Source organism: Megascapheus bottae, chromosome 12 (genome assembly GCF_031878675.1).
Source record: "Megascapheus bottae isolate mThoBot1 chromosome 12, mThoBot2.hap1, whole genome shotgun sequence".
Classification (NCBI taxonomy): Eukaryota; Metazoa; Chordata; class Mammalia; order Rodentia; family Geomyidae; genus Megascapheus; species Megascapheus bottae.
The window spans coordinates 15,315,371-15,333,051 of record NC_143520.1 but is presented as its reverse complement, the minus strand read 5'-3'; the positions used below and the strand labels follow the sequence as shown (position 1 = coordinate 15,333,051).

The following is a 17,681-nucleotide window of genomic DNA, read 5'->3' as shown; positions in this document are numbered from 1 at the left end:
GAATGGGGGAAGTCAACCTAAGCTACCTTGTTTATTGATAACAGTTCAGAAGAATATATATGGGCCTGCTAAAGTCAGGACAGGTTTTTGTTTGTTTGTTTCTTTTGTGGTCATGGAAATAAAAGATTTAGTGTAAGGAGTCAAATATTGGAGACTTTGAAATAACAACATCATCTCACAATTCAATTGTTAGAAACATCTGCTAGTCTCTTGTTAAATGGGGCCATTACTAGAAATTAAACTATGTAAATGTAAATAGATTTCAGTAGTGGCTTTGTAAAGGTAAAATATGCTAAAATTGCCCCATTTCGATTATTATCCTGGTTTCATTATGTCTTGTCTGTTTGGATTGAGAAAACACATCACACTGTCTAGCATGCATTGCTTCTTAACGCTGTACTCAGCAAAGTCATAGCAGTGGTATGAACTCAGTCATGATGATAACTTTATAACCTGAAAATATCTGAATACTACACAACCCAGCTTCTTGACTTTTTAAAAGGCTCATATAAAAAGTGATGAAAAAATGTAAATAAACAGAGGAATAACAAAAGGATGTTATGTTGGAAATGCTTTTGAAAATGCATAAATAATTGAAAAAGTGTTCTTCAGTTAATCAAACTTTATGTGATTATCTGATTATCAGAAACACACTGATAAGTAGTTTCTTTGCTTTTCTGTCATTTTGCTGACTAATCTAAGTGAAAGTACTAACAATCCTTCATATAAAAAATACATCTGGGCCAGGAGTTTGGCCTAGTGGTAGAGTGCTTGTGTAACATGCACAAAGACCCGAGTTTGATTCCTCAATACAACATATATAGAAAAAAGCCGGAAGTGGTGCTGAGGCTCAAGTGGTAGAGCTCTAGTCTTGAGAAAGTCAAGGACAGTGCCCCGGCCCTGAGCTCAAGCCCAGGACTGGCAAAAAAAAAAGTAAGTAAAAAAAAAAGAAAGAAAAAATAATAAAAAAATACATCTGTTATCAATTACAATGACAAGTTGTTTATAAATAAACATCTTGGCTAAACTGAATAAAAGCATTGTATATGACCCACTAACATACACAAAATATGCATACATAATGAATGTTAGATAGAATATTATTACAGGTAAAATGTCCCACATTGTAAATATCAACACAATTCATAATAAAACAATGTATTCGTGAATAATGTTTTCTTGGAGAAGGCATTGTTAAAATTACTTTAAAATGTTTAGCTGAGTAAAAATAAACAACTTAAAGTACTTTGAATAATAGGAATAATTGAAAAAGTTTTACTGTAACAGTTTCTTTTACAAACTTTTGAATGAGATATTCCTCTTAAAGTATGAAATATTTAGAAGAATAAGAAAAAAAGAATTGGGCCGGGAGTTTGGCCTAGTGGTTAAAGTGCTTGCCTAGCATGCATGAAGACCCGGGTTCGATTCCTCGGTACCACATACATAGAAAAAAGCCAGAAGTGGTGCTGAGGCTCAAGTGGTAGAGCTCTAGCCTTGAAAAAGTCCAAGGACAGTGCTCAGGCCCTGAGCTCAAGCCCAGGACTGGCAAAAAAAAAAAAAAAGAAAGAAAAAAAGAATTTTTGACACCTACATTTAAGGTTTTAATTTTAGGTACTTAAAAAATAACAAATTTAGCAGGGTACTGGTGGCTCTCACTTGTAATCCTAGCTATTCAGGAGGCTGAGATCTGAGGATCATGGTTCAAAGCCAGCCTAGGCAGAAAATTCCATGAGACTCTTATCTTCAATAAACCACACAGAGAAGGCCAGAAGTGGTTCTGTGGCTCAAGTTGTAGAGTGCTAGCCATGAACACAAAGAGACTCAGTGACAGCAACCAGGCCCTGAGTTCAAGCCCCACAAACTCCACAATATTCATCCCCCCAAAAAAATCTCAGTCACTAGAGAAATGTATTTCTTGTCATTTAGCTATTGTCATACTCTGAGAAGTCCCATTTTTTGTGAATCTTAGTATTTTATAGAATGAGAAATATTACATGGAAAGAAAAAGGTGAATAATCTGTGCAATGATAAGGAAACAACCTTCTCAAGCCCTCTAAAAGCTATCGTCATTATAATGAAAATAACTATTTTGTAGCATACATACTAAGAAATCATTTGATAATCTAATGTGAAAATATAGTGAAAAGTAGAGTTAAACATTAACTCCTAGGTCATCTTTTTATGTCAAAAATACTATATATATTGAAAATTTTTGAGATGGAATTCTTTTTACAAATTCTCAATTTTTGAGACTTTAGAGTTTATATTAAACTTACAAATAACATTGCTCTGGTTGAAAAAACTTTTTATAACAGTCACTTATTTCATCACAAATTTTTTGGGTACTTGTCAGTCCTAAAATTGATGAAAATGATTAGTTTCAGTTGAAGAAAGAACAAAACACTAAAAATTCCAATTATGAATGTAAGTACACTTCTTATCTGAGATGAAGCTTCAAAATTATTACTCTCAGAGCTTATCAGACCTCAGAGACTTTCTCACTCTTGTTTAAGGCTGCTGTACTCAGTCACCAGTCTGGTATTTGTGCAAAGGCAAACCCCCGAAACTTCCAACATAGCTAGTTAGCAATATTATCACACTTTCTCTTTGAAAGGACTTTTAATTACATGCAAACATAACAGAGAATCTCTTAAACATTCTAACAAGCTCTATTGGGTGAATGCTATGTCTTTTCCGTGGCTTCATTAATCTGTGCTCATTACATACTGTCTACACTGGATTGCATCATGTGAATCCAATGATCTCAAGTAAAAAAGAATCTATTGCCCTATTCAAAAGCAGACTAGTCATTCTTAAAATGATAACTTTATGGCCAGTATAATTATTGAAAACTAGATTAGGAAAATCAGCATTTCCAGTTTCTTTAAAGTGTCAGCAGACACTTTAAATTGTCTCTAAGACAATTTAGTCTATTCACATTTTCTCCAAAGAAATTAAAACAAAGATGGGAATAAAAACTGGTTATTCTATTATGTGAGTCAGAATTATTTACAGGAAGTTAGTGAATTTAGGCCAGTTTTTGAGAGATGAGTTTTGTCTCTACCCACCAAATTAACAGAAAATGAATTATTTGAAGGAAGAGATGTTTTTCTTCTCTAACTCACATTCTAATTATAGCATTCACTAATTTTATAACCGAAGTATAGTACAATGTAGAATCTATTAGAATCTGGTAGAGTTACATAAACCCTTGAAGAGACAATGACCCTATTAATAAATTCATTAATAACTTAAAAATGAGACTATTCAGAGGATGTGTAAATAACCAACTGACACATGAACAAATGTTCAACATCTCTGGCCATAAAGGAAATGTCCATCAAAACAACAGAGATTCTACCTCACCCTAGTTAGAATGGCAAGATGAGGAGGGCATAAACAAACTCTATTATGTAATTGGTGGGAATGTAAAATTTTTCAGTCTCTGGAAAGTAGTATGAAGGTTCATCAAAATACTAAACTAAACTAGAGAAATCCCATTCCTAGGCATTTATACAATAGTGCATTAACAAGGTTGATGGTAAAGCCACTAGTACAACAATGTTCACTGTAGTATTATTTTACCATAGCCAAGATCCAGAATTAGCCCAGATGCTCCACAATGAGCAAATAAGGATCAAGAAAATGTGATATATATATATATATATATATATACATACATACATAGGTGTATATATAGTGGTAGAGTGCTTGCCTAGCATTCAGGAAGACCCAGGTTCCATTCCTCCATACCCCATACATAAAAAAGGCCAGAAGTGGTGCAGTGGCTCAAGTGGTAGAGTTCTAGCCTTGAGAAAGCCCAAGGAGAGTGCTCAGGCCCTAAGTTCAAGTCCCAGGACTGGCAAAAATAAGTGCTAATAATTATTGGTTTACTAGAGGGAGAAATGAATAGGTGAATAAGAGGTTCAAAGGCGGATCAAATTGTTTTCTCTGTTGTATTTATCAGCTTGAGCTTGTTAATCCAGCACACCAAAGAGAGATGACTCCATTATGCTCTTTCAATCAATGTTTTAACATAATGTGATTTGATTATGCTCTATTAATCATTGGTCCAAGCCAAGATTTCCTTGAAAATATTTACATAAAAATTATCTATACTGAATGCAATTTAAAATTATGAATCCTTTTAGAAGTATCTTCAATGATGTTTTATAGAATTAAAAATTACCTTAGGATTTTGGCTCAAAGTCAGACTGGGCAAGAAAATTTGTGAATCTCTTATCTCCAGTTAACTACCAAAATGCTGAAATGGAGTTGTAGCTCAAGATGTACAGCACTATTCTTGAGCATAAAACATTAGGGACAGTGTCCTGAATTAAATAAAGCACAAGACTAGCGCTCTCTCTCTCTCTCTCTCTCTCTCTCTCTCTCTCTCTCTCTCTCTCTCTCTCTCTCTCTCTCTCTCTCTCTCTCTCTCTCCCCCCCTCTCTCTCTCTCTCACACACACACACACACACACACACACACACACACACACACACACAGTTACATTTGCATAGTTCTAAACAAGAAAACTCCTACACTTGGAAATTGCATAGTACTTTAGAGAATGTTTTATTTTCCTAGAACTGTTTTGGTTTGGAACTCTAAATTCATTGATTATTCCATGTAATTTTCTAGTTATACAAAACTGTTAATCAAGGATCATTCATAAAATGGACAAATCTTGAAGGAAATCTTGATGGAATTTGTAAAAACTCAATTTCACAAGGCTGTCAATTGGTTTTTTGAGAAACATGTCACAAAAATTGGATGAACTTCTTAAATACTTATAAATGAAAACTCCTAAAGCAAACTATACAGAGTTGGCTTATGGAAATAACTTCAGTAAACACAAAATTATATTGATGATACAAAAATAATTTCCTTCTCACATATAATGAATAAAATGCAAATTTAGTGGAAATATATTCAGTCATTGAAATCTATAGATTTCATTTTTGTCACTTTGCTTAATGCAGAAGATCTCTTGAGAAAAATTTTAGAATCCAAACATCTAGTCAATGATTTCTATAAAACTAATTATGTTAAAAGTAAGTTAATAAGCACATCATAAGATATTGACATCAATGCTAGTGACCTGTATTAGATTATTAAAAAATTTTTAAAAGGAAGGGAAAACAAAAAGGGGTGTTAATTCGTAATTATTTCATTTGATCCCATCAACATTTCCATGATACAAATATCCCCATTTTAAATGTGAAAACTGAAACACACAGAAGACAGAGAGACAGAGACTGAGATCCAGGATTAGCTGATCCAGGATTATGTCTGTTCTCACAGACCTTTAGCAAAGTCACCATGAAAGGGCCTATTTACTTTTTTATAAATAACTACTGTTTAATATTACACACTAAACCAAAACATTAATAAAATTGTGTTTCAGGTTTTCTCCTACCCTCTGTAAAACAGGCTTCTGGTTCATCAGAATTCACAGGTTCAGCCTCTGCTTCTTCTCCTTCTCCTGGCAGAGGGTTATCAACTGTGCTGCACTCAGAAGAGCTTGATCGGTTCCGTCTCTGCAAAGTAAATCACCACCCCCACCAAACAAATCATTTAGGGTTCATTCAAGTCCTACATTCAAGTTTCACTTAACAATCACTCATGCAAAGTGTTATGAATAAAGTTTAGCAGCATGATGGTCAGAAAAATGTATAAACATGTTGAGGTTCAGGGAGCTTTCAGTAGATCTCTGTTTGATCCTTCTATCTATACATCCTGAAAAAAATATTTTCAAGTTACTAACAAGTATTTGGACAAATTGGCACAGTAAATTTTTAATGTCAAGTAAAATTTTGGAAAATATTCATCACATTTCATTATCTCTTGTTTAGCACGTGTGCTCTTGTGCTAAATCTGAATCACTGAAAGTCAGACCTCGTAGTGGCAGAAACAGCTCATAAATACACAAGATTAATATATGTATATACTTCTATTATGTTTTGGATTTTGGAATATCTAACAGGATGATAGAGAGAGAAGGTCTTTAAACAAGATCATGATAATCAAATATTGGAATCATAATGTGCAAGGCCATTTCAACACCACCCATTTTAGTTTACAATGTTCTAATACAATAGGAAGTACCATAAAGTATTCTTTCCATTGTCAAGATAGTGGCTATTAAAAGGAATACCACATGCAAACTCTGCAACAAAGAGTCAAAGAAATTAAATATGACAGACTTACACATGAAAGCAATGAATTCACTGTTATTATGATCATACAACTGATCATAACACAAAGAAATTTCCCCTCCCAACCCTATGACCAAACATTATGTCTGCACACGTACATACACACACACACATACACATATACACACACACGCACACACACACACACAAACACAAAAATGTTTAGAGAAAATACATACAGTAATTGTAGTAAAATTCTTGTCAAAGTTTCCTAATACTTTTTACAAAATGTTACAGCAGTATATCAGTTTTGAAGTTCACTTTTCCTTCTTATTTGCTAAATGACAGGTGAATACAAAAATCTACTGATTAATATAATGCATGCTTCTTTACTAAAATTTTTAGTTTAATGTTGTCTAACAGTTAAAACAAATGAAAGGGCTAAAATAAACTTTCTAACTTTATTTAAATCAATTCTTCATTCTCTATATAGTTACTTCTTAGACTCAATAAAAGAATTAATGTTTAGAATTTTGAAATATCCTTTATGCTTGTTGTATAAAAGTATCTGACGTTACTATCACACAGCATAAAACATCAGTAAAAGTGGTATTGAAAATATACATATGCAGCTGGATATGGTGGCTCATGCCAGTACTCCTAGCTACTCAGGAAGCTGAGATCTGAGGATCGTGGTTCAAAGCCAGCCTGAGCATTAAAGACCTTGATACTCTTATCTCCAATTAACTACTAGGAATTATCAAGTGGTGCTGTGGCTCAAGGGACAATGCGCAGGTCCAGTGGTAGGGTGGTAACCTTGAGCTGAGGAGCTCAGGGACAATGCCCAGGCCCAGAGTCCAAGCCCCATGACTAACAAAAAAAAAAAAGAAGAAAAAAAGGAAAAAAAAAAGAAAAGAAAAAAGAATACTACACAATCAATAGTATCCGTGAAGTCTGTTGTTTTTTAAAATCAATTGGGCAGGCAACTATGAATATCCTCTTAAAGGTGTAGATTAATTATTTCTGTTGGGTTGAGTTACGGATAGAATTGATATAGCTTGTTAATTTTTTTCTCAATTTAAAAACAAACCATCAAGAGAAGCACACATCACACAAGTTTCACATTTGAATCATTTCCCCAACTACTGCTACAACAAAGAAAGGCAAGAATGGACAAATTCCAATGACTATAAAAATTATGAGATGTTCAAATATGGATCGCTAACACTAAGAATCCACTAGATGAAACATATCTCTTGCAACTTATCCTCTAAAGACAACTTTCACTTTGTAAAATGTACCCAGACTATTTTAACAATAGTTTGGTGGACATTTTAATTTATAAGTAGCAACATATATATGTATGTAAGTGTGTGTGCTGGTATGTGTCCGAGAGATTTTTCTCACGTGTTATATGCTTTTACCTGTTCTTTCATGATTCTATAACACATATGTAAATCTTTATTGAGGCTCTAGATGAGGGAAATGTGATACTCTGTAAAACATTTTTCTTCAAAGATATTTCCTGTCACTACCAATTTGAAGTAGAGATTATGTCTCTTACTTAAGTGCAGCTTTAATTTGACCTTCATTTCTTTTTCATTGTATAGTGATGTAGATTTTAAAAGTTTCACTTTCCTCAATACACAACAGAAAACAAAGAAAACCAACATTTCAACAATGACAGGGAAATTCAAAATATGAATTGGATTATAAAAAAGGCAAGATTTTTGACATGATTTTTTCCCTCTATTTGAGTTCAATTATTCAATGAGATATACTAATATTAAAGTACCACTGTATATCTAACAGCATAATCTATTCTTTAGAAATATTACATAAGCAACTTATTGTTTTTTATTTATCAGAGTGGTTTTTTAGCTTACAGATTAATTACTTGTGTGTTTGTGCTGGTAACGGAGCAATAACTCAGCACCTCAGTCTCTCACTTGGGCTTTTTTTTTAAGCTCCAGGCAGGAACTCTACCAATTGAGCCACATGTCCACTTCAGGCTTTTTGCTGGTTAACTGCAGTTAAGAGTCTCACTGACTTTTATGTTCAGGCTGATTACGACAGCCTCAGGAATAAGCTAGAATTATAGACATGAGCCACCAACACTCAGCTTGACACTTTGCAATATGTTCTATTTGCATCAAGCTTCAAAAGGCAACTCTGAATGTATGTGCAGTCAAAAACTTATTCATGTCAGTAATTTTGCTTCTAAAATCAAATGAAGTATCTCAAGTGCTTATCACCCATAGGCAGAGCCCATTAAGTATTAGTTGAAGTAACATATATAAAAATAGTATAAAATGTGAAATACGGAACTAATTTAAAGAAATAAAGACCTAGAAATCACTATGCTTAAATAATTTAAATAAACTTTAGATTTCAAAGTTGAGTTTCTAAGCTCTGCCACCAAGCCTCTTGGATGGTACTCAGAAAGTACCAACTATAGATTGACTGAATTTCTTTGTCTTTAAATACAAGACTAAAAGCATAATAATCCTTACCTGAAATGAGATTTTGTTTACAACTGAAATATTTTCTCACAGAAAATTTGTTTTCAACTGAGTTTTAACACACTCAATTTCAAGTTGGTAGAGAATTTTAAAATTAAACATGCTTCTTTGGCTTTGTTATCGTATCTTACTTTTATAATCCATCCAGTAAAAACCCATAGGTCATGCACTGGAAACCAAGAGTCAAGAGTCACAAAAATGATGGAGCTGCCCCAGTGACATGCCATGATGTCAATTCACCTATAGAACAATTTTGTTGTTTATACTTTCTTGCAATGGGTCAGGCAAAAAGATTTTTTAGCTGAACATGCAAGACACTGAAAAAATATCATATACATATGATTTTTTTAGGTAACCTGTGTACAAGTGGTCACTTATGTCTCTGCTTGGTTAAAGCACAGAGTTGCATTCTTGAATGATCCACTTTGATTTTACCCCTGTGGGAAGTGAAGTTAGGTCCTGAAAAGCAGCATGATGAAACAGCTCGGTCAACTGAAATTGAAAATGTTAATGTCATGTACTTGTTAGTAGAAATTACTTATCTGCAAATGCATGCATACTACAAATACAATGCTAATAGCTTTGAAACAAAGGAATAGATTAAATATTATTCAATATAGACTTAAAAATAACAAAACCACTTATATAATTATCTTCATTAGATGAATTTATATATTATAACATTCTCATGCAATCTTTTATATGCTCCTTGCTTTTCAATACAAGCAACATTCCAAAACGGGACTAACCAGACAAGTAGGATGAAAGAGTGTGTAATTTGAACAAAGGTATTTTAAAATTAGACTTTGTTGGGTTACTTTTAATTAAGAAGTATAGCTAACTATGATATTCCAAACAACATTTCAGGAAAACAACACTTCCAGATTAAAAACAACAAATATATATATATATATACACATGTATGTATATGTATATATATACATATTTACCTACTTCTATTCTTTCCATGTTAATGTGGATTGAACTCAGGAGTTGTGCTCTTTTCTTTGAGCCACACCCATTAAGATCTCAGTCTTTCATCGGTTATACTTCTGGGAAAACCAATTATATTTTCTAAGTTCCACATAACTGAGTTTTTAAATGCTCTTTTGATGGAGCAACTGCTTCTCTCAGAAAAACACATCTGGATGTCCAGTGTGGAAGCATTTGACAGGAGCACAGAAGCTCATTGATGGCACTCACATCCTGAGTTCAAGCCCCATGACTGGGATAAACACACACACACACACACACACACACACACACACACACACACAATTATAGATCTGATAACAATCTAGTTAACACTGGTATTACACTAAAAGGATATAAATTTAGTCTTCATCATTATATACTTGAGGAAGTTTTAAAATTTAGTCAACAAATCCATTTCTCAATGAGTTAGGAGATTTAGGTCTTTTCAAACATGATGGAATTCAATGGAAACACTGATTATATGAATGGGTGGATAAATGAATGGATGAATCAGGTCATCAGTATGAATGCTGCTGCCCCATTTGAGAGTTCTTTCTGTACTGCATCTGCTTACCTCCACACATTAGGTCTAGCTCTAGCACCACCTCATTTCATGTGCATTCTACCTAAAACAGATTCTCAGTTTATTGTTCTGCTCTAGAATTTTTTTTTTCTTTTTGTCACTATTTGTGCATTTGTTTTAAGTGTAAGTTATTTGATTCTAAACCTCTAGGGATTTGGGAATTGGGCATTTTCTAAAATGGGCATATATTATATGAGTTATCTATGGGTATATGAGATGCCTGAAAAAGTAGAAAATCAATAGAATCTGGTACAGAAATGCCTGTGGACTGCTAGTCTATGAACTTCTTGAATACAACAAGCAGAATATTCTGTAAAGATATACAATATAGCGATTTTCCTTATGTTCAATGTTCAGATTCCTATTTTATTGCCAAAATAATGTAGTAAGAAATAAAATTTGTACATATTAGAATTGCTTGTGCATTCTGCTTTTATATAATATTTAGTTTTATTATTTATTTTTCCTTGAACTCAGTGGCTGAGCACTGTCCTTGGGCTTTCTCAAGACTAGAGCATTACCATTTGAGTCATAACACCATTTCCAGCTTTTTCTATGTCTGTGGTACTAAGAAATCAAATCTGGGCCTTTATGCATGCTAAGCAAGCACTCTAACTCTACCACTAGGCCAAACACCCGACCCCACTCATAAATTCTTTTTTTTCATATATTTTTATTATAATTAATAGAAGGGTTACATTACATTCACCAGATAGAAGGTGCATTACTTCACAAATATTGATAACTTTTCTCATGTCTTGGTCCTCATTTCCCACCCCCACCCCTGCCCCTCATCTTGTTTTCCCCCTTCCCTATCCTATTTCAAAATACCAAATAAACATATATAAAATATATCATATAACAAGGTGAAATACTGTAAGAATATGAGATAACCAAGGGACAGCAAAAGAGATGAGAGATAACATAGTACATTAAGGACAGCAATCACTCATCATACGGTTTTGTTTCTATATGCAAGAGATCCTTTCATTTAGCGTCGTATTATATGGCCTTATGTGTCTAGGTTTTTCTCTATTGCAAATCTCTGCTAGGAGAGCCCAAGGTTTCTACTGATTATGACAAATGAGTGAAACCATTGAGCCTATGTTCTTTTGAGTTTGGCTTACTTCACTTAATGTGATTTTTTCTGTCTTTCCATTTCCTTACAAATGGGGGATGTTGTTCTTTCTGACAGCAGCATAGAATTCCATTGTGTATAAATACCACATCTTATTGATCTGGCCATCTGGGTTGGTTCCATATCTTTGCTATGGTAAATAGTGCTGCAATGAACATCGTTGTGCTAGTGGATTTAGTCTGTCCTTGTTTCTGGACAAGTGGGTAAATGCCAAGTCGTTTTATTGCTGGGTCAAAGGGGAGTTCTATGTTTAGTCTTTTGAGGAACTGCCATACTGCTGTCCATAGTGGTTGAACGAGTTTGCACTCCCACTAACAGTGTAGTAGCTATCCCTCCTGTCCACATCCCCTCCACCATCTGTTGTTATCAGATTTCTTGATGCTGGCCATTATAACTGGTGTGAGGTGGAATCTTAGAGTTGTTTTGATTTGCATTTCTTTTATGACCAGAGATGTTGAGCATTTCTTCATGTCTATAGGCCATTTTTATTTCTTCTTCAGAGAAGACTTACTTTAAGTCTTTGGCCCATGTTTTAATGGGATGGTTGTTTCTTTGGAGATTAGTTTTGGAGTGCTACAATTCTTTTAGCTGTTGATATATTTTAGATATGAGGCCTTTATCCATTGTATGGTTAGTGAAGATCTCCCACTCTGTAGACTTTCTAGTTAGTTTGCTAGCTATGTCCTTTGCCATACAGAAGCTATGCAGTTTTATGCAGTCTCAGTTATCCATACTTTCTTTGATTTCTTGTGTTTCTGGGTCCTTCCCACTCATGAATTTTTAAAACAAATTCACTCAAATAACTGAAACCTGAACAAGGGCAACTTAGTACAGCAACAAATATACTTGACAGTTCTTCATATAGTGATATAATGCTATCAATACAAATTAATTCTAGCAAACACATTTTTCTAACAGAACACAGGCTTGCAAGAAAACACTGTGGTTTTGTGCAGAAGAAATTCCATATGGAAAAATATTTTCTATTATTATGCAATAGGTCATATGAAGAATATAATGTCCAATTAGTGATTTGAATAGTGATTCTAAGGCACATGCCAGTATCATCAATAAGCCATGGGGAACAGGATAAATCTTGGAATAATTAAGAACCTAATCATTAACTCAGCAGTTCTAATTCTTGAGAAAAATGCACCAGGTTGTGATCATAAGGTGCTTAATTTAGTGCAGAGGAGGCTGTAATATTATGACTAATTTGTGTGGAAAATAACAATAATAAAAATACACACATTGAATCATACAGAAATATTTACAAGTTAAAGTGTGGAAAGCAAATATGAAAGTGCTTTCAAAGAAGTTCTGGTTCTCAATAAGCTTATACTACTATCTGATGCATGCCATAATTTCTCAAAAAAAAAGAAAATGCAAGTCAATAATAACTCTAGGAAGAGATAAAAATGTGTAAGATATACACTGATATTCTATTTCATTCACATGGAGAGAAGAATACCTCAACACCTCATAACACTTTGTGCATTGCTCTAAAAACTGTCAATATAGACATGAGTGTGGCTTGCCTAGCATTCACTTGGTACCACATACACAAAAAAAGTCAGAAGTGGTGCCATAGATCAATTGGTAGAGCACTAGCCTTGAGAAAGCTTGAGGACAGTGATCAGGCACTGAGTTCAAGCACCAGAACTAGCAAAAAACCCCTCAATATATGCTATGATTTATTGTGTTGATATTATCTATAATTTATTGTACAGATAATTTTGCATGTGGAAGATTTTGAGGACTGTGCCTTGACAGGTTCATGTAGGAATTGTGCCATAGAAGGAAATCACAAACAAAATCTGTATGTACCTTGAAAGTTTGTATTATCTAGAAGGAAATTGTTTTAGTGGGTCATAAATTCTCAAATGAGTATGAGAAGACACAACTGGTCAGAACTGGTTAGGGTTCTCAATGGAAAGGTTTATGTACTCTGTATAATTTAAGAGATTTGGGGACCATAGATATAATTCTAAGAGAGACACTATTAGGATTGAATCAGAATTTAATTAACCTAGTACGTGGAGTAAAGTAGATAGAAACTAGAGGCAGAGGAACAAGTTGGAGCTCCACTTTTAATGTTTTAACAGACAGAATACAAAGGTAATAGTGATGAGGAGCAAAGGTGGATTAGTCAGACACTAAGGAAGGAAAGTATGGGTGATGGTGCATCTGATAACAAAATGACATGAGAAGTGTGAAGATTCAAGGATGCCTCATACTTTCAAATACAACTAAAAAAGACAAAATCAATTGCTGAGAACCAGTAGGAAAACTTTGCCAGCTATCCCTTCAGGAAGCTGTCATGTAAACTCACGTGAACACACTCTCTTTTCTCACACATACACAAACAATTTTCATCCATGCACACATATTAGAATGGAAGAGGGTACAGACTGTTGCAATTGTGATTCATTTCGTACTACTTAATAATATGCAGCAATATGTATAAAGCAGCTTTACCTCTTTGCTGTAGTCACTATCGGAATCACTGCTAAGTTCCTCAGTGTTCATATTTTCCAAGTCAGATTCCCCAGGGGCAATCGGCACTGTGACTGTGAGGCTGGGATTATGAATAAATGATTGATAATCACTTTCTTCCATTAAGGTTTTGTCCATACTGCTTCCATAACCACTGAGTCTCTCTTTTTCATTGTGAAAATGGTAATCTTTGCTCATTTCAGCAAGTGTGCGGTTTGAGATATAGTTTTCTTTTTTGTTATTTAGATTTTCTGCTCGTCTTATCTCCTTGGAAACCTTTGGCTTTTTGGAAAATGCCTTTAGAATAAATTCCCTTAAGGTCTGTTTTACATAGTTTATTCCCCTTTTAATTCTGGCCACTGCAATCTGGAGATTATTTGCATCAGTGTCTTCTTCAATTGCTGTAAGATTGTCTGAACTAAATGAACTCAATAATAATGCCAGAAACAGATTCAAGACCTGTGGCAGGTTGGGATGAGATAGAGAAAATGGGATAAAGAAAATAAGCACACTTTTGTATAATATAACTACTCAACAATAGTAATAATTAATTAAAAATAAATGAAAAGCATCTTTTCTGCATAGAAAAAGGCACAAGAGTAGTGGCAAAGAGAGAAAATTTCTCACACATTTCTCCTTATGTTGGGACTGATGACTTGAGAAAGCAAATTTCTACTCATGAGGAATTACCACGGGGATTGAGACTAGTCCCTCACATTATTTTGTAACAGGAATCCCTTTGTCAACTTTCCTTCAATAAATCCAAGAAGTTATAACAATTACCTATAAGTACTATTTGTTACTTGTGAGAAACAAATAGAGCAAATAAATCAGACCAGTATTGATAACACTGAAATAATTCATGCCAATCCTACTCACTTTTTGCAAAGGTAAATATCACTTATTACAATAAATAGAATGGGTAACACTTATTGAATTATCATCACAAAATATTTTGTCCAAGTATTGTTTCAGGTTACAAATCACTGTCTCTTTTAAAGAATACAAGATAGTTCATGCTTTTCGCTCATGTCTGTAATTCTGACTATTCAGGAAGCTGAGAACTGCTGATCACAATCCGAATCCAGCCTGGGTAGAAAAGCCCTTATAGCTCTCTCTCCAGTTACCCACTAAAGGAGGCCAGAAGCAGAGCTGCAGCCTCTGTTGGTAGAAGGCTATCATTGAACAAAAAGTGAAGGGACCGAACCAAGGCTGGCACAAAAATGATAGGTAGGTAGATAGATAGATAGATAGATAGATATTAGATAGATAGATAGAGAGATAGATAGAATAGAAAAGAATACAAGAGGTTTAACTCATTGAGTCACACCAGGTTATAAAATGACACTGATTAGTTGTAGTCATTATCTATCTATTTAGCAACGGAAAAAGTCATAAAATATCTCAGAACAATTTTTACCCTTGAAAAAAATCTTCTATTTAAAAAACATTTTCTGTTATATCCCCCTAAAGTAAGAATACATGTGACTTCTGAATCTTAAAGAGTGTTCACCAAAGTGAAAAGCATTAATTTTATCTAAAGATTATATAGCATAGGCAACTATAGTTATCATACAATTACTATTTGACATACATCCCTTCATGACCTGAACAATGTACTTCATAGTTTAAAAAAATCAAAATTACAATGAAGAAGAAAAGATTTACCTCTAATCTGGCCACCTCTACAACAACTTGTTAGAGATAAAAGTATAAGAAAGCATATTAAAGCTGTGTGTAAAGACACTTCTGGAAATACAGGCTTAGGACTCTGTGATGATGAACTTGGATTGTCAACTTGATTGGACTGAGATAGGTTTTAGAAATGAGTGAAACACAACTCTGGGGGTGTCAGTGTTTCCAGAGAAGATCAACTAAGGGGAGGTAGTCCTCCTTTGTAATATGTGACATTATAGAATAATTTCAACACAGAGTTTTAAACCAGTGGAGGTCTCTACCTACCACGAGGTTTCCAATCACCATGACCATCATGTAAACAATAAGGCACATGGCTTGGCCAGCCACCTCCATGCAGTCCCACATGGTTTCTATCCACTCTCCACACAGCACGCGGAACACGATGAGGAAGGAGTGGAAGAAGTCGTTCATGTGCCAGCGAGGTAGCGTGCAGTCCTCGTTGATCTTGCACACGCACTCTTTGTAGCTCTTGCCAAACAGCTGCATGCCAACCACGGCAAAGATGAAGACGATGATGGCCAACACCAGGGTGAGGTTTCCCAGCGCCCCCACGGAGTTGCCAATGATCTTTATTAGCATGTTCAGGGTGGGCCATGATTTGGCCAACTTGAAGACCCGGAGCTACAAATAAACATAAACTATACATTATGAAACATTTCATTTTTTGGTCTTGACTTTTGTTGTAAGCTTATAACAGACTTTGAATGGTACAACATTGTCATTATTAACTTGTTCAAAGCATTTGTCTTTTTAAATTATCAGGTTCCTATTATTGTTATGCTCTCGACAATGTAATTACAACAGCTATTAGGAAAGAAGTGTGTAATTTTATTTTACATTGCATAAAAGCTTCTTACTGCAGTTGTAGAGATCATTTCTTTTAGGGTTGATACTTTAATCTTAATTTTATTTTCTGATACTTTAATGAAGTCATGAATACATTAGAATTAAAGAGTAGTTGGGGAAATTGCATGTTTTTGATATTAAAATTACTTTGGGCATAATACTTTGATGGAATTATTATATCCATAAACTTACTCTTCATATAATTACTGAAATTATGTAAATTACAATAAACATTTTATTGCCCTATTAGGTAACAATATTTGTATTACATTAGCTCTAAGATCATAAAGTGAACATATGTGTAGACATTTTAGCTGCTCAAGTACATTGGAAATAAATGGACTAATTTTTAAGACATACCCTTACCTTTTTACTCAACCTCTTCAATGTTTTAAATAATAATAATGCATAACCGCAACACTTTTATTATAGAATACAGTGTCGAGATTATCTTCTCCTTACCAGTCTGAATGATCTCAGGACGGACAATCCTTCCACATCAGCTAGAAAAAGCTCGACTAAACTTAAAGTCACAATTATGCTGTCAAAAATATTCCAGCCTACTTGGAAATACTCATAAGGATCCATGGCAATTAATTTCAAAACCATTTCAGCTGCAAAGATTCCAGTAAAGACCTAAATGAGAAATATGTTTTTATTTTAATTGAAAGGAATAGAATCAATATAATTATGATAATGATAGCCCCAGTTTAGCATTTCCTGTGTTCCTCACAGGGGGCTAGATATTATATAAATAGATAATATTTGACTAAATCATATAAACAGATATAGGCAACTCTCATGAACGAACTGGAAGGTTAAAACATGAGATGTTCTGTCAACTTTCATCAATGTCAAATAACATTGAGGATCAAATTAAAATTCCAAAAAAGTAAAGGTTTTGGCAATTAATCTCTCTTCAAAAGAATTGTACGTTGGACACACATTGTTTCAGAGAAAGATATTATGGAATTATGTATGAATATTGAAATTTTGAACCAGTTTTAATTTTGTTCTTTTTGTTGTCTGGCTACTCTTAGTAATAAAAAAAAAAAAGAACACATCAACTCTGTTTAAAGATTTATCAAAAGAGGGGGAAAAAAGTAACTGGCACAGTGGTAGAATTGACTTCCAAAGTTTTATTACAGAGTGCATTCCAAAGCATAATTAATTCATGAAACTGCTATTGTGGCACTCATGAAAAGAGGTAACAGTAAACAACTTGCTTACAGCTCATCTGGGTTCACTCTGACTCACAGAATTTG

General features: G+C 34.1%; 1 protein-coding gene across 1 annotated transcript in view; it reads right to left on the bottom strand.

Moving 5' to 3' along the window:
* Window positions 1–17,681, bottom strand: part of Scn9a (sodium voltage-gated channel alpha subunit 9) — a 135,429-nt gene that overhangs the window by 23,167 nt on the left and 94,581 nt on the right. Inside the window, exons 15-18 of the mRNA XM_090342710.1 lie at window positions 16,879–17,052; window positions 15,835–16,191; window positions 13,855–14,331; window positions 5,420–5,540 (exon numbers count right to left, since the gene is read on the bottom strand). Of these exons, the coding sequence (XP_090198836.1) occupies window positions 5,420–5,540; window positions 13,855–14,331; window positions 15,835–16,191; window positions 16,879–17,052 (1,129 nt within the window). The remainder of the gene's footprint in view (window positions 1–5,419; window positions 5,541–13,854; window positions 14,332–15,834; window positions 16,192–16,878; window positions 17,053–17,681) is intronic.